This window comes from Mustela putorius, unplaced genomic scaffold, assembly GCF_011764305.1.
Source record: "Mustela putorius furo isolate JIRA1106 unplaced genomic scaffold, ASM1176430v1.1 tig00000874_pilon_pilon_pilon, whole genome shotgun sequence".
NCBI lineage: Eukaryota > Metazoa > Chordata > Mammalia > Carnivora > Mustelidae > Mustela > Mustela putorius.
Window position 1 is genome coordinate 2067777 of NW_025421505.1, and position 27039 is coordinate 2094815.

The 27039-nt window shown below is 37.1% G+C and overlaps 1 protein-coding gene across 3 annotated transcripts; it reads left to right on the plus strand.

Moving 5' to 3' along the window:
• The first annotated feature begins 5127 nt into the window (after positions 1–5127).
• On the plus strand, positions 5128–26566 carry LOC101684116 (MKKS centrosomal shuttling protein). Of its 3 annotated transcripts, none has more exons than XM_013055610.2 (4): positions 5128–6181; positions 8411–8586; positions 9557–9667; positions 26248–26566. In XM_013055610.2, exons 1-4 carry the CDS (start codon positions 5197–5199, stop codon positions 26497–26499), a joined length of 1524 nt encoding a protein of 507 aa, XP_012911064.1. In that variant the 5' UTR covers positions 5128–5196; the 3' UTR covers positions 26500–26566. The 3 variants fall into 3 exon arrangements, with proteins under 3 accessions (XP_012911064.1, XP_012911063.1, XP_012911065.1); XM_013055609.2 differs by lacking the exon at positions 26248–26566 and adding an exon at positions 11642–14054; XM_013055611.2 differs by lacking the exon at positions 26248–26566 and adding an exon at positions 11642–14054 and having other exon boundaries at positions 5128–5674.
• The last annotated feature ends 473 nt before the right edge of the window (positions 26567–27039 follow it).

Consider the following 27039-nt stretch of genomic DNA (forward strand, 5'->3'; position numbering starts at 1 on the left):
TTACAGAAGGAAGACCTCAGTAAGATTTTCCTCATTCTTAAGAGGTCTATGATTTTGACTTATAAAATTATGATATAATTTCTGATTATATTATTTTAAATCAAGATTTTATTTTTAAATGCTCTTAAAGAGAAAGGGAAGAGCATGGCTCAGAGTATTAGACAATCATTTAATAAAAAAACCCAGACAGTAAAATATCAGGAGCTCAATAACTTAAAAGAGTAACCTTAAAACATTCTATGTAAGATTTTGTTTATAAAGGGAGTCTTAGTGCACATGAGCAGGGAGTTAGAGTTTATTAGATGCTTAATTTTTATCCATGAGCTTTTCTAACTGTAATGATATCATTAGAGAGCGTGTGTATGTAGAGAGGAGAGAGAATACATTTATAGTGTGATATATATTTATACATAAATATATAGTATGCATATTACTTATGACATCATTTTTTTCCCTTTAATTCTTCTCATAAGAGTTTGAAGCCTTGCTATAGCCAAACTTTGAGGGGGGGCGGAGAAAGTAGTTTCTCCTTCTGTGAAAAGAAATACAAGGAATATTATTGAGGTATTCTTAGAGGAAAAGTAGAGAAGAGAAAGCATCTTTCTAAAACTTTAAGGTAAAAATAGAGATTTTAGATGTCAGTGCTGCAGTATTTAGAAGTCTTAGAGTGACCAACACTGCCAGTCAAGCAAGCAGAAATAGATATTAGAACAACTTTGGGGTGAGCAAATGTTACAACCAGATTTAGAGTGAGTTAAACACGATTCTACCAAAAGAATGTACTATTTTTTTGTCCTTTAATATTTTTCAATTTTTACTTTTTTTTTAAAGCTTTATTTATTTGTTTTAGAAAGAAAGAGGGTACAAGCATGGGAAGAGGGAAGCAAGCAGACTCCCTGCTGACGTGTAGCCCGACATGGGGCTCAACCCCAGGACGCCAAGACGTGACCTGAGCTGAAATCAAGTCAGATGCTTAATTAACTGAACCACTCCATAGTTTTTACTTTTTATTATGGAAAATTGCAAACATACTCCAAAATAAAGAGAGGATAGTATATTCAACTCTCCAGTATCCATCACCCAGCTTTAACACTTAACATTTTGCCCATCTTCTTTTATGTATCCTTCCTATCCTTTGATTATTGCAATATCTTAAAGCAAATCCCAGGCTTCAGTGTGTATCTTTAACATTAAAGTAAATACACACACAGCCATAAATGCATTATCACACTGAAAAAAACTAATGGTAACTTCTTACTACCATTGGATACCCAGAGCCATGTTCATATTTCCAAATTTGTCTTTAGAAAAATCTTTATAAGTGCTTTGTTGGAACTGGGATCCAAACAAGGTCCACACATTGCATTTTAAAGATTGATCTCTTTTCAACCACTATATAACTACTACATTTCTTCTTTTTGAATGTCCCACATTCTGAATTTGGTTGGTTGAGTCCTCATTTTGTCACTGAACAAGTTTCTCACTCTCCCATATCTCCTGTCATCTGGTAGTTAGATCAGAAAATCTGCTTTGATTTACTTTATTTTTTTCCTCTTGAAAAAGAATACTTCACGAATGTGCTATGGTATACATCCTAGTGAATCACATTGTTTCACATTTAATGTCTGATCCACTTTCAGTGTTGCTAAGATTGAAGTGCATTATCAGTCTGATCTCACCATTATAAAATCTATTACAGAATTTATTTATGATCCGGCGCCTGAGTGGCTCAGTCAGTTAAGTGTCTGACTTGATTTTGGCTCAGGTCATGATCTCGGAGTCGTGGGATTGAGCAGTGTGACAAGCTCTGTGATGGGCATGGAACCTGCTTGGGACTCTCTCTCTCCCTTTGGCCCTCCTACCTCTCTAAAGAAATTATTTAAGATCATTGTTTTAATCTAGTCATTGGAAAACTTTTTTCTATGTATGACCAGATAGTAAATATTTTACACTTTGGAGATCATAGAGCCTCTATTTCAACTACTCAGCTTTCTGTTGTAACACAAAAGCATTCATATATAATACAAAAGTATGAGCCAATAAGACTTCATTTACAAAAGTAGGCAGTGGCCGGGGTGCCTGGGTGGTTCAGTTGAGTTAAGCCTCTACCTTTGGCTCAGGTCATGATCTCATGGTCCTAGGATTGAACCCTGTGTCGGGCTCTCTGCTAAGTGGGGAGACTGCTTCCCCCCTCTCTCTATGCCTGCCTCTCTGCCTACTTGTGATCTTTCCGTCAGATAAAAATAAAATATTTAAAGAAAAAAAATAGGCAGTGGGCAAGATGTGGCCCTAATGTGGCAAGATGGGCTCTAATTTGCCTACCACCATAAAGGTCCAATCCATCCTTTCCTTAGAGGTTGCAAAATGATGCTGTTCAAATTGCACCATTCCTTCTCCACTTATGAGCTAGAACAACTCCCCTCATCAGCTATTCATTTATCCCTCAAAGTGCATTTATCAGGAAAAGCAAGATAACTGCTTTATTTTCTCCCAGTTTTTATAAAAGTGAGTTAGTGCCCTAACAGCAATGAGGGTTTTGGGGTTTAATGACAATATGAATTCATGAGTCTGCAAATTATTTGAATTATCTCAAGGTATTACTATCAGTATTTTCAAGACTCAAATTGTACCATCTTGGATGCCCTCCAAGTTGACTCCTGTTTCTGTTTTTTTCCTGTGGTCTTTGATATGACCCAAGTATATTTTATGGCCAAAAACTCCTCAGTTCATCTTGTGTATTTCTTGCCTCAGATATAGAATCAGCCATTTCTCCAAGGAAACCTGGTTCCTGTTAAGAGAAATTTTAGCTGTTCATATTTCTTTAACTCATAACTTACAGTGAGTATCTAAATTTAGAATACAGTCATGTAAGTTTTACTATTATTTTAATTAAGTTAAGCATGCCTGCAAAGGCCCATCTGCCAGACCTTTGTATCCAGAAGTCAGAGTCGTTCATGTGATGGTAGCCTTTGGAACTCTGGGTCACAGTGTTAGGAAAAAGAGTCTTAATAGGTCTAAACTGACACTTCCAAACATATTTATAAGCCAGCCCAGTGTTTGGTTTATTTCTTTTCTTTCATTTGTACCTTGTTTTGTCTGGATTTAGACCCATAAGTCAGCAAGTTTTGACATCCTAAAAAGGATTTGGGAGTCACCAGCACTTTCGATGATTGCTTCCTTTCTCATTTTATAGAGAGATTAGCCAAAAGATGTGGTTACTGGTCTCACTACCACAGACTGTTAGAGGTGCCAGCTTAACATTCCATTTTTGAAAAGTTGCATGTCACTGTTACATATTAAAAAAGACTTTTTTTTTAAACTGGAGAAATAATTTTCTTGATCACAATTTCTATTACGATTTGTGGCTTGTGTGGGTGTGTGTTAAACATGTAAAATAAGTATGGAAGTCACTGCACTTAAGGTTTCATTTAAATATATCTCAGATTTTGCTGAATATAAATAACCACTGAAATAATATTTAATTACCTAGCTGTTCCTGGCATAAGATGAAGGGTTATTTTCCTCGTCTTATAAAAGATTTATTGCAGAGAGAAAACTAGCCATCATTGCTTTCTCTTTATTTGGTCCCAGTTGCCATGGTTATAGTCCTTTAACTGGAGAGTAGTGGTAACCAAAATAACATTTCTAATAACACTCCTTCCCTCTCTTCACCTGTTCTTTGCATATCTTCCATCACCTTTTTGGTCTGTATCACACTATGCCATAGTCTACTTCAGGTCATACTGTAGTCTGGTGGTCACTTAGTTTTATTTATGCTAAATACTGTCGAAGGAATTAGCATAATTATCATATTCCTGAAAATAATTATTGGCTGAACTTTTACCTTTAAAGCACCTAAACTCAACAAATAAGATCCATGACCTGAGTTTTTTAATTTTTTCCACACATTATTAACATGTCAGGACTTTGTGCCTCAAGGCACACTATTTATTTAAAACCATGTTAAGAAAGTTAGTACAAGAGCACTTGTTACAACATTTTATGGTATTTAGACCTTTTGAGATCAAATTATAAATCAGATACTATTTTTCTCTTTGTCAAATAACATAATCCCCTGATTTTTGTATTTACAAAGTCTTGGAGAGGATTCAGTTTTAGGACATTAAAACTGACAATCATTGATTGACAGACTAAAACTATAGAAAATTACTTTGAAATCAGCCAAACATTGGAAACATGGTTTTGACAGTGTGCTGTGCAGAATTATACAGCTAGAGATGGCCTACACGATACGGAGTGTGTCTATAGTAGGGAAACTAACAGTTCTTTTAACTCATAATTATTTACGAGCAGGATTTGATGTATGTGTATCTTTTGTTCAGACCTACGGTTTCCAAGTAAACCAAAGTTATGGAAGAAAACATTAAATCTTGATGTAAGAGAATAAAAACATTTGGGATCTTTTTTTTAAGACTCAGTGTTTTATAATGAGTTTTATAATATAGCATTTCTTTTCTAGAAGCATATCATATTCAAATAACTGTACTGTAAGCTTTCTAGCTATGTTGTTCTGCATTCCAAAATCATTCAAATATCAGTACTTTTTCTTGGAGGGATTCATTGAAGAATAAAGGAATGACTGTTTAGTCTAAGTGGATTTACATTTCTCATTTTGTGGAGGCTTGTGCCAGTTGGTAATTCCTTTTTCTAAAGAGGGAGCAGAGCATCAAAATACTAAACTGTGTTCTATTAAATGTTTTGGACTTACTTCTCTAAAATGTTTTTTCCTTTATTTCTTATAGAAAGAAGCATCTTTGAATCTGAGCTTGACATTGAAAGAGGAGATGAAAAACATCAGCTGGATTAGAAAGAACTGGCTCCTCGTAGCTGGAGTGTCTTTCATAGGCGTCCACCTTGGAACATACTTTATACAGAGGGCTGCAAAGCAATCTGTAAAATCTCAGTCTACAGGCAAACAAGAGAGTATTAAAGAATGAAGTAAAAATAAATATTTGGAACTAAATTACTAATATGTCATTAAATCATTACATGCTAATTAGCTTCATAAACCAGGAGCTAATTAATCTTATAGCCACAGTGCTGCATATTCAAGACTTTCATTCCTGAAGAATAATTTTTTTTTTCTAAGTGTCAAGACCCATGACAATGCAATAAATAGAAAAATATGGTTAACAAAATAAAAACTGTCTTCACCACTTAATCACCTAGAGTAAGATGTCTCGTTTAGAAGCTAAAAAGCCATCTTTGTGTAAAAGTGAACCACTGACAAGTGAGAAAGTCAGGGCCACACTTTGTGTCTTGAAAGGAATCCTGACATCGAGCTATGGCCCTTCGGGGAGGCTGAAGCAGGTGCACAATGGCCTTGGAGGCTGCGTGTGCACCACCTCACAGTCGTCAGCCCTGCTCTCTAACCTTCCCGTCACCCATCCCATTTTAAAGATCCTGACAACATCCACGAAGAATCATGTTTCGTGCTTCAGTGACTGTGGCTTATTCACAGCCATTCTTTGCTGCAATCTGATTGAAAATGTTCAGAGAACAGGCTTGACACCCACCACTGTTATTAAATTAAACCAGCATCTGTTGCGCCTCTGTACCAATTACCTCAAGTCTGAGTCCTGTGGTTGTCGAATTCCAGTTGACTTTAGCAGTCCTCAGACCCTCCTCTGTTTGGTGCGCAGTATAGTAACAAGTAAGCCCGCCTGTATGCTCACCAGAGAGGAAACAGACCATATCAGTGCTTTGGTTCTGAAAGCCTTTTTGCTCACAATTCCAGAAAACACCAAAGACCGCCTCATTTTAGGAAAGAGTATAATTGTGCCTTTAAAGGGTCACAGAGTTCTAGATTCTACTGTATTCCCTGGAATACTTATAGAAGTGTCAGAAGTTCAACTGATGAAGATCTTACCCATCAAAAAATCAAATGCCTTCAAGGTGGCACTCTTTTGTGCTTCTTTATCTGGAGATCTCTCTGATACTGGAGAAGGAACTATGGTGGTCAGTTCCGGGGTCTCTCTTGAAAATGCAGTCCTGGAGCAGTTGCTTAACCTAGGAAGGCAGCTAGTTAGTGATCATGTAGACCTTGTCATGTGCCAAAAAGTTCTACACCCATCTTTGAAACAGTTTCTCAGTATGCACCAGGTAATTGCCATTGATAGAGTTGGAGTGGCTCTGATGGAACCCCTGAGTAAAGTGACAGGTAAAAAGCACCTTCAGCTTTTGCCCCTCACAGTTAATAAATCAACAGTCTTTTTTGAGTGGAGACATTCTTGGTGTGTGTCACTGTTAACATCCTGAAAAGTTTTAGAAGCTGCCAACCTCACAACATCTGTATCATTTCTGCCCGCAAAGTTGGCTTCTCAAAAATACATCCATTAATGTTCATTTATTTAAAATTGAGTGATTATGGTAATTTCTATTTTCCAGCCCCAGAAAGGACTACAGAGTCTGTTATAATCTAAAAACATTAACCCCCACAAATATCTTAGATTATTGAGAAATTTAGCAGCTTCATAATCCTAAACTCTTATACTTTATACACAAAATCCTTCTTCTCCTTGAATTTTACAAGTAGAAATGACATATTCAGAAGGTAATGTTGCAACTAAAATATCCTTTTCTTCACTTCTCTACTACTTCACTACTGTACTGCCTAAATAGTAATTCCTAATTAGGGGTAGGTAGGTGGGTGGATGTGTGCGTGCACACATGCACGCTAGCTTTAAATATCCCAGATATTTCCAGCTGAGCTTCTTGAGAATCAGGATTTGTCTTTTATTTTTAGCACTGACAACAGGCCTAGTTGACAGTTAGGTGCTCTAAAAGGCTTATTGAATTGACTAATATTTGGTAAGATACAGAATTGTAACGGACAAGAAATTTACTGTATTTTACAAGTTAAAATCAGACCTAAGGTTGATATTCACCTATTACAGCCAAGGAAACATGATAATGTAAAGAGTTTGTGATTTGAGCCACTTTTCAATATCCTTTTGATTGCACTTTTGTATCAGTCATTCCATTCTGATCAATTACTAGGTTTATCAGACTTAAGCCATTGTTACAGTTCACCATTTTTAGTCTTATTATAAATAATCAAATAGTAGTATGTATGCCAGTACTGAATACCTAATACCTGGGTTACTGCCCGATTTCTGTAAGGCTGTCCCATGATTGCCAAAGTGGAAATTATTAAGAAATAATGGAAACAGTTCTATGGAACTCCTTGTTGATGTTCTACATCACACCCATAGTTTTAAATATTTACTGGTTTATTCATGACTTTTCCAGCTGTGAATATTGGGTATTACAGTTTTTAAAATGTGCCTGGGTGGCTCAGTCGGTGAAGCATCCACATCCAACTCTTGATTTCAGCTCAGGTCATGATCTCAGAGTTGTGGGATTGAGTGCCACATCAGGCTCCTGCTGGGAATGCAGCCTGCTTAAGAGTCAGTCTCTCCCTCTCTAAAAAATCCAAAAGGTGAAAGATTTTGTCATAGAAACAATAGTTTGAAGTGGGCATTGGGTTTCTATAGCCCCACAATTCTTGCTTATCCCACATATAACTAGAACATGGTATAAATAGCCAGAGCTTTAGTCCTGGATCTTGGGAGCAGTGACCTTTTGAGATAAAAAGGAAGGGGAAAAAACAACTATACCAAGCCCGCGGCTTAGGTAAACTATGTTTTCCACCCTCCCTACTGTATCTAGGTTAATCTCCTTTCTTCCCCTTTCAGACAAAATTCCTCTCGATTAGTCTGAATTAAGTAGTGGGATTATTGTGCATGGGCCACTGGTGTGTTTGAAGCTTGGCATGGTGTACAGAGCATTGAACATTTGATTTGCTTTGTCTCCCTATGGGGAGGTCTGCCCTGAAAAGTTAAATGATATGAATGACTTGCTTCATGTCCAGGAGCTCATAAACAGTAGAGCAAGAGCCTCTCACTACAACAGATTGTCTGTTGCGTCCAGGTGAAGTGACACATTTTTTTTTTTTTTCCAATCCTTAAATTTCAGATTACTCAGGTACTCCTTATTCTTTGAGGCTTCAAGAAGAAAAGAAGGATAGTCAAAGAAGTTTAATCGTTCAGTGATTATTTTCTGGGTTCTTGCAAATTTTTTAAGCTCCCAGAAAAAGAATGCACATTTTTGTGTGCCTTTTTCTGGAGAGTACAAAATAGCTCCTAACAGATGTTCAAAGAAGTCTGTAAACCAAAAGAACCTCTGCTTTGCTTTATTTCTGTATCATCTTAATAGCAGAATACTACTTAATTTACAGGTCTTAGAAGCATCTTGTTATTTATTCTATATTTCATGTGTTAAAGTATATGCATGTGGGACTTTTATTATTGGCTTGGAATCAGTTTTAAATGACTGCATGTTCAATCTTTACTCATACGTTTTGTGTTTTCTGAACTTTAAAAAACAGGAACACAACCTATTGGTTCCCTAGGCTCAATATCTCCTAGTAGTTACGGAAGTGTGAAAGATTTGTGCCCAGCAAAGTTTGGCTTCAAACATTTTCTTCATCTAATTCCTAATGAAGCAACTATCTGCAGCTTGCTGCTCTGCAACAGAAATGACACTGCCTGGGATGAGCTGAAGGTAGGTCACAGACTCAATTCCATTATTTAGGGGCTGAAGCTGGGATTGAATAGTAGGACAAAAATGATAGGGTTTTTTTCGCGGAAGTGATCTCTGTTTTTTTGTTTTTCCTAACTTTCCCAGGTGATTTAGAAAGCAAAAACAACAAAAATGAGAGTTAAAGTCACAAGTAAGCTGATTTACTTGCCTATGATATTACAAAAGACTTGGCGAGTGCTACCAGTATATTTCTAGTATCTACACAAGATCTAAAGGTCCTTGACATGTGACCTTTTCTTAGCAATTAACATGAACTATGTACTTTTTGATGCTAACGTGTATGAATAATTCACTGAAAAAGTGAGCTTCCTAGCCATACCCAGCATCCACCTCTTGGTAGAGTTTGTCATCTTCTACCCGCAATAACACATGCAACTTATATATTATAAGAGAAGTGATAACCTATGGGTATTGATCACAAACTTAAAGGTTCATCTATACTCAAGGATATACCCTTGGTAAGTGTGAAAGGTTTCTTGTATTTTTCTTTCTATTACTACCGGGTTGTCGCTGTTATTAATTCCATAGCAACTTGAAAGAAATTCTAAAGCACGTATATAGCTAATTTATTTAGACTCAAATCATTTTTTTTTAGTAGAAATACTAAACCTTGCAGCAAACCTTGCTGACCCAGTTATTTTGAGGCCATCCATTTGTGAATCTTAGTTTGAAGAGCTAAGTGCATAAGAGAGATGCTATTAATCTGGTTCATGGAAACAAACATCTGGCTAAAATATTTTTCTTTAATCTCTATTCTTTATTATTCCAAAATGTATCCGTTATATTACAAACTTGACAACACAGGTTTTGTTCTTTTGTCATTAAAATCCAGCTCTTTTAGTCTGCTATCTAAGTTCCCTTGAAAACATGGTTATATTTCTTTGTGAACCTGAGGGCAATGTCTGATTCTGATGATTCGTCTCTTCTTTAGCTCACGTGTCAAACCGCACTGCACGTTTTGCAGTTAACAATCAAGGAACCATGTGTTTTGTTGGGAGGCGGCTGTACTGAAACTCATTTGGCAGCATATATCAGACACAAGGTAGGTTACATGGACCTGCTCAGAAGATCTGAATTCTCAGCGACATTTGTTTTATGAGATAATAAACCAAATCATGATACCCTGGGGCTACTAGTCTCATGCAAATTTTATATTTCAAAACACGTGGGAAAAATAACACTTGCAAATATAAGGTAATATCTCTATCACAATGATTATTGTTAATCCATCCTTTCACCAAATAACCACATTCTTTGACTATTGTTGAAATACTGCATATTGAAATGAGCATTCCATTAATGGAGGTTGTATTAGAGATTTCAACTGCTGTGGTATAATCATAATTGATAGTCATAGTGAAAGTGTTAAGATTCTACACAATACTTCAGTACCTTCTGGACTATCAAGAGAAGACTTAGTTTCATTTAATAATGCATTCCAAGTATTAGATTCTATTATAATTTTAAATTGGTATCTATTTATAAGTTCTGTCAAATAGAATGTTTTTTATTCATGTAGGAAACTATATCCTGATAATAGGTAAATTTAGTGCATTATAGTTCTGATTAATTATTTCATAAATACTGACCTACTTTATTTGAAAATAGATACAAAAAGGTTTGTGTTTTCCAGATATTTGCAGTTGATTCTTTGGTCAGGATTGTTCCCAAAAAGACTACAGGGGGCGTCTAAGTGGCTCAGTCAGTTGAGCATCTGACCCTTAACCTCAGCTCAGGTCTTGATCTCAGAGTTGTGAGTTCAAGCCCTACACTTAACTTTAAAAAAATGAAAAAGAGAGACTGCAGAGCTTCCAGTGACCGACTAGGATTAAAGAAAAAGTAAACATTTTCTCACAGAAGGAAACAGAAACCCTGTTTCCCAAAAAGATTTAAAATCTGTTTGATGATAAAGCCCATTCATGAAAAGTTATCAGAGTATACATTATGAAAACCAAAATCAGTGCCTATGTATTGATGCTGAATGCCAATAATGTAGTCTGCAAATAGAATTAAGTAAACTGGAAAAGTTTTTTGGAGGAAGACTGTTTTTTGAGTAGGATTTTGAAGAAACAATACTGCATTGAAAATATGGGAAAAGAACATACAGTATAGATGGTCTCATCTGGTTCACACCTCCTGGGCAGAAAAAAAAAAAAGCAGCCACTGCTTTGGAATAGTTTGGATATGGGTTTTAACTATCATTCAGTTATTAACTTGCTAATATGTTACTTTTTCTATCATGAAATTGCTAGGAGCAACTTCTTTATTTTTATTTTATTTATTTTTATTTTTAAATACTCCATTTATTTATTTGAGAGAGAGAGAAAGAGAATACAGAGGGAAAAGCTGACTCCCTGCTGACCAAAGAGCTCTATGTGGGGCTCAGTCCCAGGACACTGAGATTATGACCTGAGCCATAATGCTTAACTAACTGAGCCACCCAGGTGAAACTTTTTCAGAATGGTGAAACCAAAAAAATGTTTAAAATTATATTACTTTTTCCTTAATTAAAAGAGAATTATTTATTTTTAAAACATTGACATGAAAATTACACTTGTCCCTAAATGGCTTTTGTCTTAATAATTATGCGTGTTCTAATTTTAAACAAATCTCAAACACTTTGCCAACTATAAATAAGTATTTCACTTGAACATTAGCCTTCAGGAACCTCCTCCTGTGTGTATAAAAACCTTTGATATATGCATTATGTCTTGTCCATCATATATTGAGGGAGCACAACTGGGCAGTCATTCAGAGGAAGCTGATGATCGGGTTTATTCTGATACGATGACTAGCATATATTTATACTTTATTTATACTATAATACTATTCTGATTAAGGAATAATAGCCTGGCCAGCTGATCCATACTTGGCTATTAGCATTTTGTTGAACCCCGAAGGAAACTGAACATAAATAGTAACTTGATGATAAGGGTCTGATCAAGTATTTTATTTTTGAGAAACTTTTTTGTAATATTGCTCTGTATGTGTTTTCAATGGTTTTATTACTCTTTAGACTTGTAACGAGCCAGAAAGCATTCTCAGAGACGATGGATGTACTCAAACAGAACTTCAGCTGCTCACTGAAGCATTCTGCCGTGCATTAGAATCTGTCGCTGGCTCTTTAGAACATGATGGAGGTGAAGTTCTTACCGACATGAAGTATGGACACTGTTGGTCCAGTCAGGCAGAGTCTCCCTCTGTTGTTAACTGGCCAGATTGGCTTTCAAGGTGTGGCTGTGGGCTATGCAATAGCCAGGAAGAACTCCACTGGTCGTTCTTGAAGGCTACTCAGCATCCCATCGCACCACAAACCTGCCTTCCACATGAAGCTACAGGCTCATCCAACAACCTGACCTTGGACTGTTTCACTGCTAAGCTTAGTGGCCTGCAGGTGGCTGTGGAGACAGCCAATTTGATTTTGGATCTTTCATATGTCATTGAGGATAAAAACTGATAGCACAGCATGTTTATATTATAGACAAACAAAAAATCTAGTCAGGCGTCAGTTAAGAAAAAAATATTGAGTGTATTTTTTTCTCTCCCCATATTCTGCTTATCTGGATAGATTATTCATAAAATTACAGAGATACTTACATATGGGGAAAAGTATGATTCTTAAGTAGAAATACCATAAAATCTTAAAAATATGAAGCATTATTATTAAAGATATTAGAGTATCTTAGGGTTTCCACAGAATGCCACTGTATGTTTTTATGAATTTTTATTGTTATTTTACCATCACTCAAGAATCTGCAGAAATTTAAAAATTTCCCAATTTATAAAAAAAAAATTACTAATCTATGCTCTGATTTGGATATACTTAGTATACTTTTTAGTAGTTATTAAACATGTTTAAAGTGTAAAATTAGATTCCAGAGTATCACAAAGCACCTAATATATATTGCTCAATCAAGAGAAGTGCTCAAACTACACATCTAGTAAAATTTCGATGTTCTTTACCTGAGGCCCTATCATTCAAAGGTTAAGTAACTGATTTCAAACCTGACCTACCTATAATTTTTAGTTTTTCTCACAGTTCTTCATTTGTGTTATTTTGAAGAAATGTGTGATTAGGAAAAAAAATTACTTACATAGTAACAAAGCAGATAGAGAAAAGAAGTGGAAAAGTTATTTCTCTAGTTCACTCAGTAGTGTAAAAAAGAAACCAAAACAGCTCTCATAGTCAAAGTAGAGACACTGATGTTTCATCAAAGAATGTAATTTGAATGTTATGCAAATGCAATCAATGTATCGATAAATTGAAGAAGAAATACAGAATGCAGCTTGAGGAATACATATGGGGCTATAGCAGATGCTGTATTAAACCTTAGGAAAATGTTTTGAAAATTTTAGGAAAATTAAATGATGTGTAAGAGTCTGTGATCAGATCTATAGCCATGATAGAAGGAGATAGAATTTTTAAGCAATTCCCTCCAATATTCTTGTAATGCAAAAGAATTTTTACCCAGAGCCAAAGAAAAAAAATCCAATACAAACTCACAAGGAATGCAATATATATTGAAAACTCAGCTGCACTTCATGCTTCATAAAATAACTGCTCTTAAACCTTACTTCTTTTATTATTAGAGTCAAATAGAAGGGCAGTGTGGTAGGCAGCCTATAAGAGGCCACCAGTGACTCCTCCCTTACTCCTGGTTTTCACACCCTTGCATAATCCCCTCCCTTCCCAAGGTTGTAGAGACTGGATGTAGAGACGCCTCTGAGTCTCCATTCCCCGCCTTGTGAACAGGAATGTCTTACTGCAGTACTCCTATGCCTGCTTTATTATTGTATGTTGGGTGTGGTAGGCAGATGACTTGTCCCATTAGCTTCTTGGGTCTATCAATGGAGAGGAGGTCCAGAAGCTGCACTTAAAGAAAAGCCTCACCCACCCTGACTTGGTTCCAGTGATAAGATTCCTGACTCCAAGCTGACATTGTAATGCAATGAGACTTCTGGGAAAATGGGGAGTATGGGAATGTATTTTGCATGCTTATGGGCAGCCTCTAAGAAGGCTCCCTGATCTCATTTCCTGGTAATGCATCCTTAGGGTGTGCATGGGACATAATGACTGGCTTTTAATGTATATACAGCAGAAGTGGTGGGGTGTCACATTGTAAAAAGATGGTCTTCTCTGGATCTCTCACTCACTCACCCTAATGGGGACCACCTGCCAGGTTGGAAACCAACTATCAAGAGGCCCACATAGCAAGAGACTGAGAAAGACTTCCAGCCAACAGCCCACAAGGAACTAACTCCTACTGACAACCACAAGAGTGATTTTAGAAGCATAGCCTCTTTAGCTGAGCCTCAAATGTAGCCCCCACCACTGCAGTCACTCAAGAAGCCCCAAAGCAGAGAACTAAATTACTCCCGGATTGATTCCTGACCCACAAAATTTGAAATATAATAAATCTTTAATCAAGTTTTGGATGTAATTTTTTATGCATCAATAGACATAATAAAGGCAAGAACAAACGCTTATTTATAATTACATACTGAAAACTTGGTCACACAATGGAAAAAAGCATTCTTAATACCATGCCTCTGCATTTCCATCACCCCTCCAAACATAAAGGCAGTGTTCATTATCATACATGTTCACTGTGGGGTTTTTACATTCACATACAAAAGCCTGTCACATGGGTGGCTCAGCTGGTTAAGTATCCGACTCTAGGACTCAGCTCAGGTCATGACCTCACACTTGTGAGAGAGGCTCTGTGTTCAGTGTGGAGTCAGCTTCAGATTCTCCCTCTCCCTATCCTCCCTCACCCCAATAAATAAATAAAATCTTAAAAGAGAGAGAAAGAAAGAAAAGAAAAGAAAATAGATTGATTAAGAAAGCATGTCACATGGAAGTATAATTCTCCTGGGTCTCTTTGGCTTTCTACTGCATTTCCAAGTTACTCCACAAAGGGACACCACAGTCAATCTCTCTAATTGATCTTAGAGGCTGAGTGTCTACTTCCCATGACAGCCATTAGCTCTGTCATTTTTAGCTTTGCCATAAAATTCAGTTACAGACCTTGGTGAAACATCAGTGCTCTCATTTTTTAATATGTCATAAATCTGCTGAAATACTCGCATAAAGTCATTTTCCAAAATTGTGTACAATCCTTAGTAGAAAATACTGTAAGTGATTTTTTAAAAACCTCACTTCCTTAATTGTTCAACGAAATCATCATTCAAACTCAGATGGTAAAACAAGAGATAAAAGTTCTTTTTTTTTTTTTTTTTTAAGATTTTATTTAGAGAGAGCACGAGGGAGCAAGGTGAGGGGGAGAGGGAGAATCCCAAGCAGACTCTTCACTGAGTGTCGAGCTGACACACAGCTGAATCCCACGCCCCTGAGGCCATCAACTGAGCTGAAATCAAGAGTCAGATGCTTAACCAACTACACCACCCAGGCACCCTGAGATGAAAATTCTTGACGAAAATAATTTCAGAGGAACTCATTTTGACAGAAATAAATGACAAGAAAAAAAAGCAACCAAGTTAAGCCTCGGGCACTGCTTCGTGACTTAAAATAAAACTGAGGTCTAAATGTTGCATTACGAGGTTCCTCAGGAGACAGAACAGGAACCTGATAGTTATAGAAAAGGAAAGGGAGAGTAATGCACAAGAGAATGAAGTCAGTGACAGCTCCTCACTCTTATGGTACTTACAGGACAGGCAACATTCAAGTTTATTGAGCCATAAGTGTCCAACGGGGTTAGCATCTTATTAATCAAAAGAGGTTAGGATTTTGGCAGCAAAGAAAAAATTGGAAAAGTAAAGCAAATGAAAAGAGTCTTTTAAGTCAAAATACTTATTTGGTCTTATAAACATCCCATTCCTTAATTCTTCCATTTGTACTATATTTTTAAAATCTTTACATTATTAGTGTAAATCAACCATAACAGTGAAGTATTTTACTCAAGATACGTAAATTAGTATCTTTTATTATCCTTGTGTCCTTGAACTCACTCAGTTTGTATAATCAAAGCTAGTTAGGCATTCACATGATAGTAGAGAAAACTTAAATACCTCTGTAAGATCCATCATATCCTGTATTCATCACAGTGGTGAACAGTACTTTGGACAACTTTAAAGTAATATTGTTTACAGTCACATAAACTATGCAGGTTATTATGTAAGAGCATCATGTACAAAAATCTCTTACAGGCCCTGTATGCAGGCCTTGTCAGACATCCAATTAGTTAGCTTATTCATTCCTTTCTAATAATCTTAGGGGAAACAGCCAAGGAGACAAAATATCTCTTACGGGGTCCTATTTCAGCTGTCTAAATAAATCTATCTCTTAATCTGGAGGAAAAGGCAAGTGTGAACCTCTGGTGTCTTTATAATATTTTGTATCATGTAGTTAAATGTTTCCACTTAACAGCTATGGTATCCCATAGTCCTTGGAAATTTTTGACCCTTACCTACAAAAGTTGAATTTAAATTTTATCTAAACCCAATGTAAGCCTGTATCTTTAGATTGCAAGAAAATTTATATACTTCATTATTAAGGCTATAGTAACACTCAGAAAACAGGCCGCATCCCCCGAAAATGCAGGTATGTGCTATGCCATTACCTGCAATAAATTGTGACTTTAGAGGGAAATGAAATAACTTGATAATTTCCTATTAAGAAATCACACTGAGGGCACCTGGAAGGTTCAGTCAGCACAGGTCATCAGGATCCCGGGATTGAGTCCTACATCGGGCTCCCTGTTCAGTGGGGAGGAGAGTCTGCTTCTCCCACTCCTGCTCTCCCTGCTGGTGCTCTCTATGTCTCTGTCTCTCTGTCAAATAAATAAATAAAAATCTTTAAAAAAAAATCACACTGAGAAAATATTTATAATGAACATCCTATTTTAGCTCTGTTGCTTTTGTTTGACATGTTATACTTTCATTTTGAGAAGTATTAATTAACCTCTTTTTGTTCGCCAGATACAACAGTCGGTGGTGTTAGAGGTTTTAAAAAAAAAGATTTGTTCACAGTCCCTGACCTCATGGAGCTGATCACCTAGCCCGTGAGATATTTTTTAAATACTCTTTTTCTTTCTTAAAAAGCAATTGCATAAAATTATTTCATAATCATTCAAATTATTCATAAACATTATGTGGTAATAGAAAATTAGGAAAGTATGCAAGACACACACACACAAGGAAAATAAAATCCAATGTCATCCCACTACCCAGAAATAACCACTGTTTACATTTCCTGTGCATCTTTTCAGTTTGTTTCATATATATACTTTTCCAAAATGTGATCATGTAGTATGTTATTTTATAATGTTCCTTTTACCTAGTACGATGTACGAACATCATAAACAGGTACAATCACTACATATCCTCTTATTACAGCATTTTTAATTTCTTTTTTTTTTTTTAAAGATTTTATTTGTTTATTTGACAGACAGAGATCACAAGTAGGCAGAGAGGCAGGCAGAGAGAGAGAGAGAGGGAAGCAAGCTCCCTGCTGAGCAGAGAGCCCGATGCGGGACTCGATCCCAGGACCCTGAGATCATGACCTGAGCCGAAGGCAGTGGCTTAACCCACTGAGCCACCCAGGTGCCCGCATTTTTAATTTCTAAGAAAATTTCTATTGTAGAGATTCTACCATAATTTAGTCAATGAGCTTTTATTTGTATACTTTCAGGCTGTTTTAATTTTTGTACCAGTATAAGCAAAACCTCAGTGAACATCTTGTATATATCCTTTTCCCATATTCTGATTATTTTCTCAAGATAAATAAACAGAATTAAGATTTCTGGGCCCAAATATTTATTTAAAATGGAAAGACCATCAATGTACATTGTCTTCATTATTAAGTCTTCCAGAAATGTTGCATCAACATACTCTGACCACAGTGTGTGGAACTGCCCATTTTCCTGAACTTTGGCCAACACTAGTTATTTTTTTGCTAATTTAATAAATGAAAATTGACTTCTTTTAGTAATCTGCATTTTTAAAATTATTAATGAGGTAAACACTTTGTAAACATTATTGGCCAATGTCTTCCTTCTGTAGTCAAATTTTTCTTAATAGGCCTTCCATGGTTTCTATCAGTAAGTTTGTCTTTCACATATATATTTATATTTTTTCATACACATTATTAAAAATATGTACACATCAGAAGGTACATTTTTTAAAGCAAATGCATTGCCTTTCTTCATGGTCTCAGTTTTCTAACTAGCTCCATAGGTCCAAGCTTTTAATGGTACAGTCTGGTACTCTTCTATTGATTTATAATGCATAAACAGCAGTAAAACACCTATGAAGTGTGAAGAATATAAAATACTACATAAACTCCTGTCTCTGCCTTTTGCCATCTAACCCTGTGACAAAACATCCGTGATATGGACTCTGTATGACTTGACTAGGGCAGCCGTAATCAATTACCACAAACTTGGTGGCCTACAACAACACAAATGCATTTTCTCACTGTTCTGGAGGCTCAGAAGTCTGAAATCAAGGTGTTGTAAGGGCTACACTGCCCACACGGCAGTGTGACCACATTCTCCTCCAGTCTTCCTTGGACCAGATGGGGGTGTGCTGATTTGCCCCCATTCAGGCTGTAAACTGTGATGGAAGAGCCAAGCTCCACCACAGGAACGCATGCCCACCACAGTTATACCCTCTGTACCCTGTGCCAACTGACCTCCCTTCCAGTCCCTCCATATAAGGTGACCATCATATGCTGGGATGTGTGACCTTGACAAACCAGAAAAAAAAAAAAAAGTCTCTTCATTTTTAATGCTCATTTCAACAGCTATTTAGGCTCCGGGCACTGTTCTAGGTTCTGAGAATAAATTGTCAAACAGAAGGCTCACAAAAAAACAAAATAGCATCAGACTGCAAATCTGAAGGGTTCAGTTCTAGATGACTGCCCCCTCCCCACCATGACCCATTCCACTTCAGATGCCATTGGCAAAAACCAGGATATCACCTTGCTTCTGACCTACCAGCTACAGAACAGATTCCAGTGATCCCTCCTTGGGTTTACTTAATTTGCTACAACAGCTCACAGAACTCAAAGAATTTATTAGGTCACCAGCTTTTTATAAAAACATGTAACTCAGGAACAGCCAGACAGAAGAGATGCATAGGGCAAGGTATAGGGAAATGGCCCAGAGCGTCAATATTCTGAGTTACTACTATCCCCAAATCCATGTGCTCACTAACCCAGAAGGCTTTTATGGAGGTTTCGTTACATAGGCATGACTGATTAAATCATCGACTGGGGATGAGTGATTCAATCTTCAGCTCCTTTCTCCAGCCCACGTGTCAGAGAGGGGGACTGAAAATTCCACACCTAAATTTTTGGTTGGTTCTCCTGGCAATCAGCCTCCATCTTGAGGGAGAGTCCAAAAGCCACACCATTAACATAACAAAAGACATTACCTCTCACCGCTTAGAAAACAAGAGTTTCACGAGCTCCGTGCCAGACATGGGACAGAGGCCAAATATATTTCTTAGTGTAAATCATCAGTATCACAGTCCATCAGAGAAGTGAGGTCACAGGGCAAACAGTTACTCCCAAAAATGGAGACAGATACAGAGAATCAGTTTATCAGAGGAGAAACCCACAATCAGAAACCACCGCGGGAATGAGTGCCAAGGTGGGAGAACTGGAAGTGTTATTAATGAATTGTTGTCGCCTCAATATGGACAAGTCTGAGAAATAAAAACTGGGGGGGGGGGTGTGATGGGGGGCGGCACCTGGGTGGTTCAGTAGGTTAAACCTCCACGTTAGGCTCAAGGTCCTGAGATGGAGCCCCGCATCAGGCTCTCTGTTCAGTGGGAGCCTGTTTCCGTCTCTCTCTCTCTCTGCCTATCTCTATTTGTGATCTCTCTGTCAAATAAATAAAATCTTTTTAAAAAATTATTAAAAAAAATTAAAAACAAACAAAAAAGCTACAGGTGGACCGAATCATAGGGGAAGTCACACTTCCATGGGTTTTAAACCTCGCCCCATTCCAGAGCTCTATTCAGCTCTACACTGAATATCAAAGAAAAATCCCCTTGTGTTTTTAACAGGCAGAGGGGAAAAGGAACCACGTGGAAACCATTCTTCTTAACAAGCCCTGCTCTCAGGAGAAATTAATTTACCAATGCCTGATAACCTTAAAAATAAAATTGCCAATTATTTTACTAGCAAATGGGCTAGGAAATAGTGAAGAATTGCATTCTTCTGCGACATGTGAGCCACGTACCAAAACCAGGCAAAACCACAGGCCAGGAAGCCGAACAAAGCAAAGGAATGGTGTTTTATAGGAAGGGGAAATTGCAAAGACTGTTACAAACAAAAAGGCCATTGGAGTAAACTTGGAGTTTGAAGTATAATGGCTTTTCATTGGCTGAGTTGTGGCAACTCTCATTGGCTGGGCTGTTGCCAGGGGAGGAAAAGAACCCTTCTTCCTCCTCCTGGGATAGTAAAGTAGCCTTGAAGTAGGATTGACTCGGAAGGTACAGCTCTTCCTGTTGGGTCTGCAACTGACAAGCTATAGCAGGTTGGGAGAGCTCCCCCTGCTGACCTCCTGACTCCATTCTAAACTAGGTTTCATGAATTGATTTTCAGTCTGTTTTATCAGACCTGCTGGGATATTATCAGAGGCATACCTACCTGAGTGAAGAGAAAATCTCCAGTCCCCTATGTCCTTCCAGGGAGAAGGGGAAATACACACCTCCAGCCCTCTCCAGCTGTCCTGTCTCACCTAAGGGGGAACAAAAAATCTTGGACGGGTCCAAGATGTCCTTCAGAAGATGAAGAACAAGAGAATATTATTCAGTGATAAAAAGGAATGAGCTTCCAAGTCATGAACAGATACAGAGGAAACTCAAATGAATGGTTGCGAGAGACTGGGAGGAATAAATAGGTAAAGTACAGTGGACTTTAGAGCAGTGAAACTACTTGGTACAATATTACACTGGTGGATACATGTCATTATACATTTGTCAAAACCCATTAATAAAAGAATGTTTTAAAGTTTCAATTGAGATAAGGCAAAATTACAAAGTTATAAACTTGGTTGGAGTGGTTACAAGGATATTCAATCATTTGCTTAATTTAGAAGTCTTCATATGGGCTTAGTAACTTAACTGGGTATAATCTTATAATTTTCTTGGATTATGTCAGGGACTACACAATAGGCATATTTATTAAACCTCCCGGACAGTCTTGGTTTCCTAGAAACATAGAGAAATGTACTACATTTTACTTTTTATCAGTGTATCAGATACATCTATGAGTATGGAGTAGTGATTTCATTGCAAAGGAATTAAATATTCCCTGAAACTAAGAAAAATGCACTTAATTTGTATCAACAAATTACTAACATTTGATCTCAATAGTACTTAAAGTATTATCAAAACTGCTATTTTTTCATCTCTTTACTCCTATTAAAAATTGTTTTGGGCTACAAGAAATGAATAAATATATGTGAAATAAGTATGAATCTACGATTATATAAGCAACTTGAAAATTCTCAAGTTACTCATCAAAATTAAAGAACGTTTTAAAACTAAAACAAAATTTTTTCTATCAGTTTTTCAATATAAACCATCAGCCATTCTTATTTATTTTACTTAGGAATTTACTATGCATGAACATCTTATTAAATTAGGCTATTCTTACATGATGATGTATAATGGAAATTTTTATCTTTATATTTATGGCACATGAAACCAAAGTCTTTACAACACAGATGAATTCAAGTTCTTGTTTAAATATTCTTTTTGCTTTTTATTGAGCATTGTAAGAAATATCTTCATCATTTTTTATTATAAATTAAATCTTGATTATCTGCATGGATGAATCTCTCTTCTCATATTTGAATCCTTTCTGGTTTATTTTCATTGTAAGGCATTGACATAAATATTGGGCCTCTTCTATAGAAACAATTTCAAAATGGGAAATTAAATATAAAGCACTTGCAGTTGGTTTTCTGAGCCATGATTCTTACTCACTTAGAAACGGATTAAGTTTCTCCTCATTCTCTTAATGAAGAGCTATTGTTTGCTGACCATGTCAAGCCATTGTGCACATATCTGTCTGTCTAGTCTCATTTTTTTATTCATTTATTCATGACCTAGCACCATAGCTAGGAACACCATAGCAAGTACAAAAAGTCATTGCCCCTGTTCTGATTGAGCTTAAAATCTGAAAATCAACCACATAAGGGTAAATTTAATTTGAGTTATGTAGCAGAGTGATATAAGAGTATAATGGGAATCAGGAGGATTTTACCTAAGAAAAAGATGATTGCAATGAAATCTTAAGAAGTAGAGTTAATTAGGATAACGAAGAAATTAGATGATTCCAGGCAGAAAGAATAGCATATACAAAGGCCCTGTGGCAGAAGGAAACATCACATGTTTCAAAAGTTGAAAGATCACTGTTGCCAAAGCTTAGAAGGGAGGGCAAATGTTATGGAAGACCAGGCTGGGCCAAACTTTGTAAGCCATGATGAAGAGCTTGGAATTAATCCTAAAAGCAATGACAATCATGGCATTGTTTTGAGGTAGGAAAGCAGCAGAGGGAAAAGTACTGAGTTTGAGGAGAAGAGACTAGTTAAGAAGTTATTCACCAGAATGGGGAAGAAATTATGGCAGATGGTGGTGGCACTATAGATGAGAGACACAGATGGACTCAAGAAAAATTCAACAGATAGACTCAGTGGGATTTGTGATGATTTAGATAATCACAAATGGACAGTTGGATGGTTAGAGATAATGCTCTGCTTTTAATTTACCCGTCTTGATGACTGGTAGAGGAAAGGATTTGCAAGAGGGATAGTACATTATGTTTTGAACATAATGAGTCTAAATTGGTTTCTTGCTAATCAAGTGAAAAGAGTAAGGAGGCAATTAGATATGCAGGTCAGAAGCTCAGAGAATGACTTTAGGGTAGAAATACAAATATATGAGTCATTTGCATAAAGGTAGTTACTGAACCTGTTCATTGACTCATTATTTAATCACCCACATCTATTTATTCATTTTTTAAGATTTATTTGTTTGAGAGAGAGTGAGTGCAGGGAGGGACAGAGGGAGGGAGAGATAAGCAGAATCCCCACTTAGCACAGAGCCTGAGCCAGGGCTTAATTCCATCCTGAGATCATGACCTGAGCCAAAATCAAGAGTTGGATGCTCAACCAAATGAGCCACCCAGGCACCCCTTTCACCATACATGTAGTACACCTCTACTATGTTCAAGGCACTGTTCTAGGTTCTGGGATTCAACTGAATTTTAAAATCAGTTTGAGAAGTTCCCTGAAAGTCCTTTGGGACTTCAGTTGGGATTTCATTATTTATACATAATTGACATCCATGTAATATTTAGGCAGCGCAACCTGAAAAATGATATACATAGCTCTCTACTTAGAATTTACTTCTTTAATACTTTTATAATTGTTTCATTACGTGCCTTGCATGTTTCTATTTTTGGATTTATTCCTAGATTTTCTTTTAAAGATTTTATTTATTTATTTGAGAGAGAGAGCACAAACTGGGGGGGGGGGCGCAAAGGGAGAGGGAGAAGCAAACTCCCTCCTGAACAGGGAGCCCTACCCCAACTAGATCCCAGGACTAAGAGATAATTAACTGAGCAAAAGGCAGATGTTTAACCAACTGAGCCACACAGCTGCCCCTATTCCTAGGTATTTTATTAGGGTTTTTTTTGTTGTTGTTGTTGCTGTGCAAAGAATCTTGATGTCACATTTCTCAATTGATTATGACTTACCTATAGAAAGGGCATTGGTTTTTGTATGTTGGATATTTATTCTTTCCTTACTAAACTCCCTTAAAATCAGTTATTAGAGTTAATAAGTCAGAATCCCTTGGCTTTTGGAGCTAAACAGTTGTATTATCAGCAAATAGTAACAGTTTTATTCCTTCTTTCTGATCTCACTGAATCAGCTAGGATTATGAGTACAATTTGAATAGTAAGAGGGATAGTTAGAACTTCTTTTAGTTTCTTTTGTTTTACAGATCTGTACCCTTTTCCAGTCTGTATGAAACATACCTTTCAAGATATAGAACCAAGAAATATCTTATGGTAATGTCCCCAAATGCTTGAATTTATATTGAAAATGAGCCATATATAAGATAATTTAATGTGTAGGCCCTACTGTCATTATTATGAAATTTGAAAATGTCAAGTTTTACTGTTTAAATGGATTTTCCCAAAAACTACTGATATAACATGGACTTGACGATTCCAAATAAGAAAGATCTTTTTGGTTTGAGATCTACATCCTAAAATATATTGAGCAAGCTTAGAAAATAGCAGGGATAACCAAGCCAAATTGGAACATATGTCTGAAAGGCTACAAAACCACTAGTCTTGCACAGTTAATGATGACCCTGGAACATGTGCTGTGAATAGCACTTTGCTTCCTGTTAATAATAGCTTGCCATCTAAATAGAATAATATAAAGTGTAATGAGTACTACTCTTAAGATAAATATTGCTTTTGTTTTCAGTGAAGTGGAAACTACTGCCTTTGTCTTTTTTTTTTTTTTAATTTCCAGTTGCTACAAAAAATAAATTTACCCAAAGGTATGTCCAACAGCCATTGCATAGCTCTGAATTCAGGATATAGTCAACTAGGCTGATGAAGAGCAAAGTTATCATTATTAATCTGCAAAACATTTGAGGGACCTAGGACTGTCAGATTTGCTTGCCAAATTGCATAATGTTTATGGACATTTAATGTCAAAGTGAATATAACTATGATGATTTTGACATGCCACTCTATAGATAAGAACAAATTATTTACCTTTAGAAAAAATACACTTTTTTAAAAAAGTAGACTCCATGCCCAGTGCAGAACCCAACATGGGGCCTGAACTCATAACCCCAAGACCAAGACCTGAGCCAAGATTTAAAGTAAAACACTTAACCAACTGAGCCACCCAGACATCCCCAGAAAAATATACTTTGTAAAGAGGAAAACATTTAGACCAAATGGTCACTTAACAATATTTTCAGTTAAAATATATAAACTTTCAGGGGTGCCTGGGTGGCTCAGTGGGTTAAAGCCTCTGCTTTCGGCATGAATCGTGATCCTGGGTCCTGGGATCAAGCCCAGCATCAGGCTCTCTGCTCAGGGGGAAGCCTGCTCCCCTAACCCCCGCCACCTTTGGCTCTGCCTATCTGTGATCTCTCTCTGTCAAATAAATAAATAAAATCTTTTTAAAAAGTATACTTTCAAATTATGAAATGACTGAGACTACTCTCTGACTTCAACTAAACCACAGAGCAAGCAGCTTTTGTTTTGTTGAATTATGCACATTCTCCTGCTATCAAGAATTTTAGAAGTCCGATGTAACACTGCACACTCCCATATCACTTCATACATTTTGTTTTTTTAAAGATTTTATTTATTTATTTGACAGAGAGGAAGAGTACAACCAAGGGGAGCAGCAGAGGCAGAGGGAGAAGCAGGACTCGATCTCAGGACCCTGCAATCATGAACTGAGTGGAAAGCAGACACTTAACCCACTGAGCCACCCAGGCAACCTGTACTTCATACATTTTAAATATATGTAAAAGATTGAAAATTTTAGATAATAGTTCAATTAAATCACTCTGTAATGTTTTCTTCCCAATTGCAAAGGAAAAAATTACTAAGAAGTATCAATTATGATTTTCTCTGGGTGATGGAATTATGAATGGCCCTATCCACTTTTCTGTTTTTTAGAAATAATTTATGTGAGTGTATACTACTTTAATAATAATAATAATAACAACGAATAATAATTTTTTAGAAGTTGATTCAAGGCAATAGGGAATACATTTGCTAGAGTAAAGTTTTCCAAGGCTAGGAGTTTTACGTAAGTTGTTGAGTTAGAAACAATCTTGTGCTCGGGGTGCCTAGATGGTTCAGTCTGTTAAGCATTCAACCCTTGATTTCAGTTCAGGTCATGTTGTCCATGTCATGGAATTGAGTCCCGCATTGAGCTCCATGCTGGAAGTGGAGCCTGCTTGGGATTCTGTCTCCCTTGCCCCTCCTATGCCCCTGACCTGGCTGTTTTGCTCTCAAAAAAAAAAAGAAAGAAAGAAAGAAAGAAAAAGAAAAAAAAAAAAAAACCCAACACCTCCTCTGTCTGTTGAATAAACATAAATTAAAGAAAAGAAGAAATCTTGTGCTCAAATCTTGAACTGAGTCAAATCTTGAACTCCTCAGGTCTCTATTTCCCCTGTCCCCATTCCCCATAAGGTGAAACTTGACCGTGCAGAAACAAAAACAGGATACAGGAGGATATGGGCAGAATAACTCTCCCAGTAGAATTTTTTTTTTAAGATTTATTTAATTAATTAATTAATTAATGAAAGAGGATACATACACACATAGGGAGTGGGTGCGGAGCCCAACATGATATGGGACTAGATCATAGGACCTGAGATCATGATCTGAGCCAAAAGCAGCCACTTAACTGACTGAGCCACCCACGTGCCCCTCTCCTAATAGAATTTTTATCTAGTATTTCCAAAGTGGTTATAACACTTTATACTGTGAAAAGTAATAAAGGGAAACTGACTAGAGTGGGCTCAAGGTGCTAGAAAGGGAGGCTGGTAAGGGGAGACTTATGGCTCCATGTCAACTACCAGAATTGTCAATTACAGATCTCTAACAGAAGAACCTCAGCAGGAAAGAATCATCAACTACAGGTGCCAGCAGGGAAAGATGTACATTGCCTCTCCTACAAGAAATGGTCCATCCCTGCACCTCAGCCAATGACCAGCTGTCATCAACCTGAACTCCTCTGGTTTTTCTCCAATGGACTTTTATTCAAAACAATCCTCCTCGATTTCCTCCTCCTTCAGAAAATAACATTGCTCTGTTTTGTTTGCTGGACTTGCCTATGGTTTTGTTGAAGCTTGCGTGTGTGGATTGCAATTCTGTTACTCTCAAATAAACCCATTCTCTGCTGGTAAAATAACTGGTAGTTTTATCTGTAAGGTTAACAATGCCTTGACCAGCAGGAAATGCTCACCCCGTCTCCCACCACTTCACCTGGATTTGGACTGGTTGGCTGCTGCGATGTTCAAACCCCACTGCATCCCTAGGCTTCTCTTTCTCTCTCTCTCTCTTTTCTGTACCACTGCCTGTGCCTCTGCACATATATACACACCCCTACCCCTGTATCATGGAGAGTAAGCCCTTTACATGAATGTTGAAGTCCAGACTCATTGCATTCATTTCCTTCATTCAGAAATCATTATACCTACTGTGTGCAAGATAGATGAACAAAGTACAGAGGAAAAAGGTACAAAGATAGAGCCTCAAAAGGCACCTGTCACGGGAGGGTCAGGCACTTAAATATCTGGTACAGGGGGGGCTTGAATGTCTCAGTGGGTTGAGTGGCTGCCTTTGGCTTGGGTCCTGATCCCAGGGCCTGTGTCAGGACCCTGTGT

Coding starts and splice junctions, on each gene's coding strand:
- LOC101684116 (XM_013055609.2), top strand. CDS start 5,197: ATGTCTCGTTTAGAAGCTAAAAAGCCATCTTTGTGTAAAAGTGAACCA. Junction 6,182..8,410: donor ACCCCTGAGTAAAGTGACAG/GTAAAAAGCACC, acceptor TTTAAAAAACAG/GAACACAACCTATTGGTTCC. Junction 8,587..9,556: donor CTGCCTGGGATGAGCTGAAG/GTAGGTCACAGA, acceptor TCTCTTCTTTAG/CTCACGTGTCAAACCGCACT.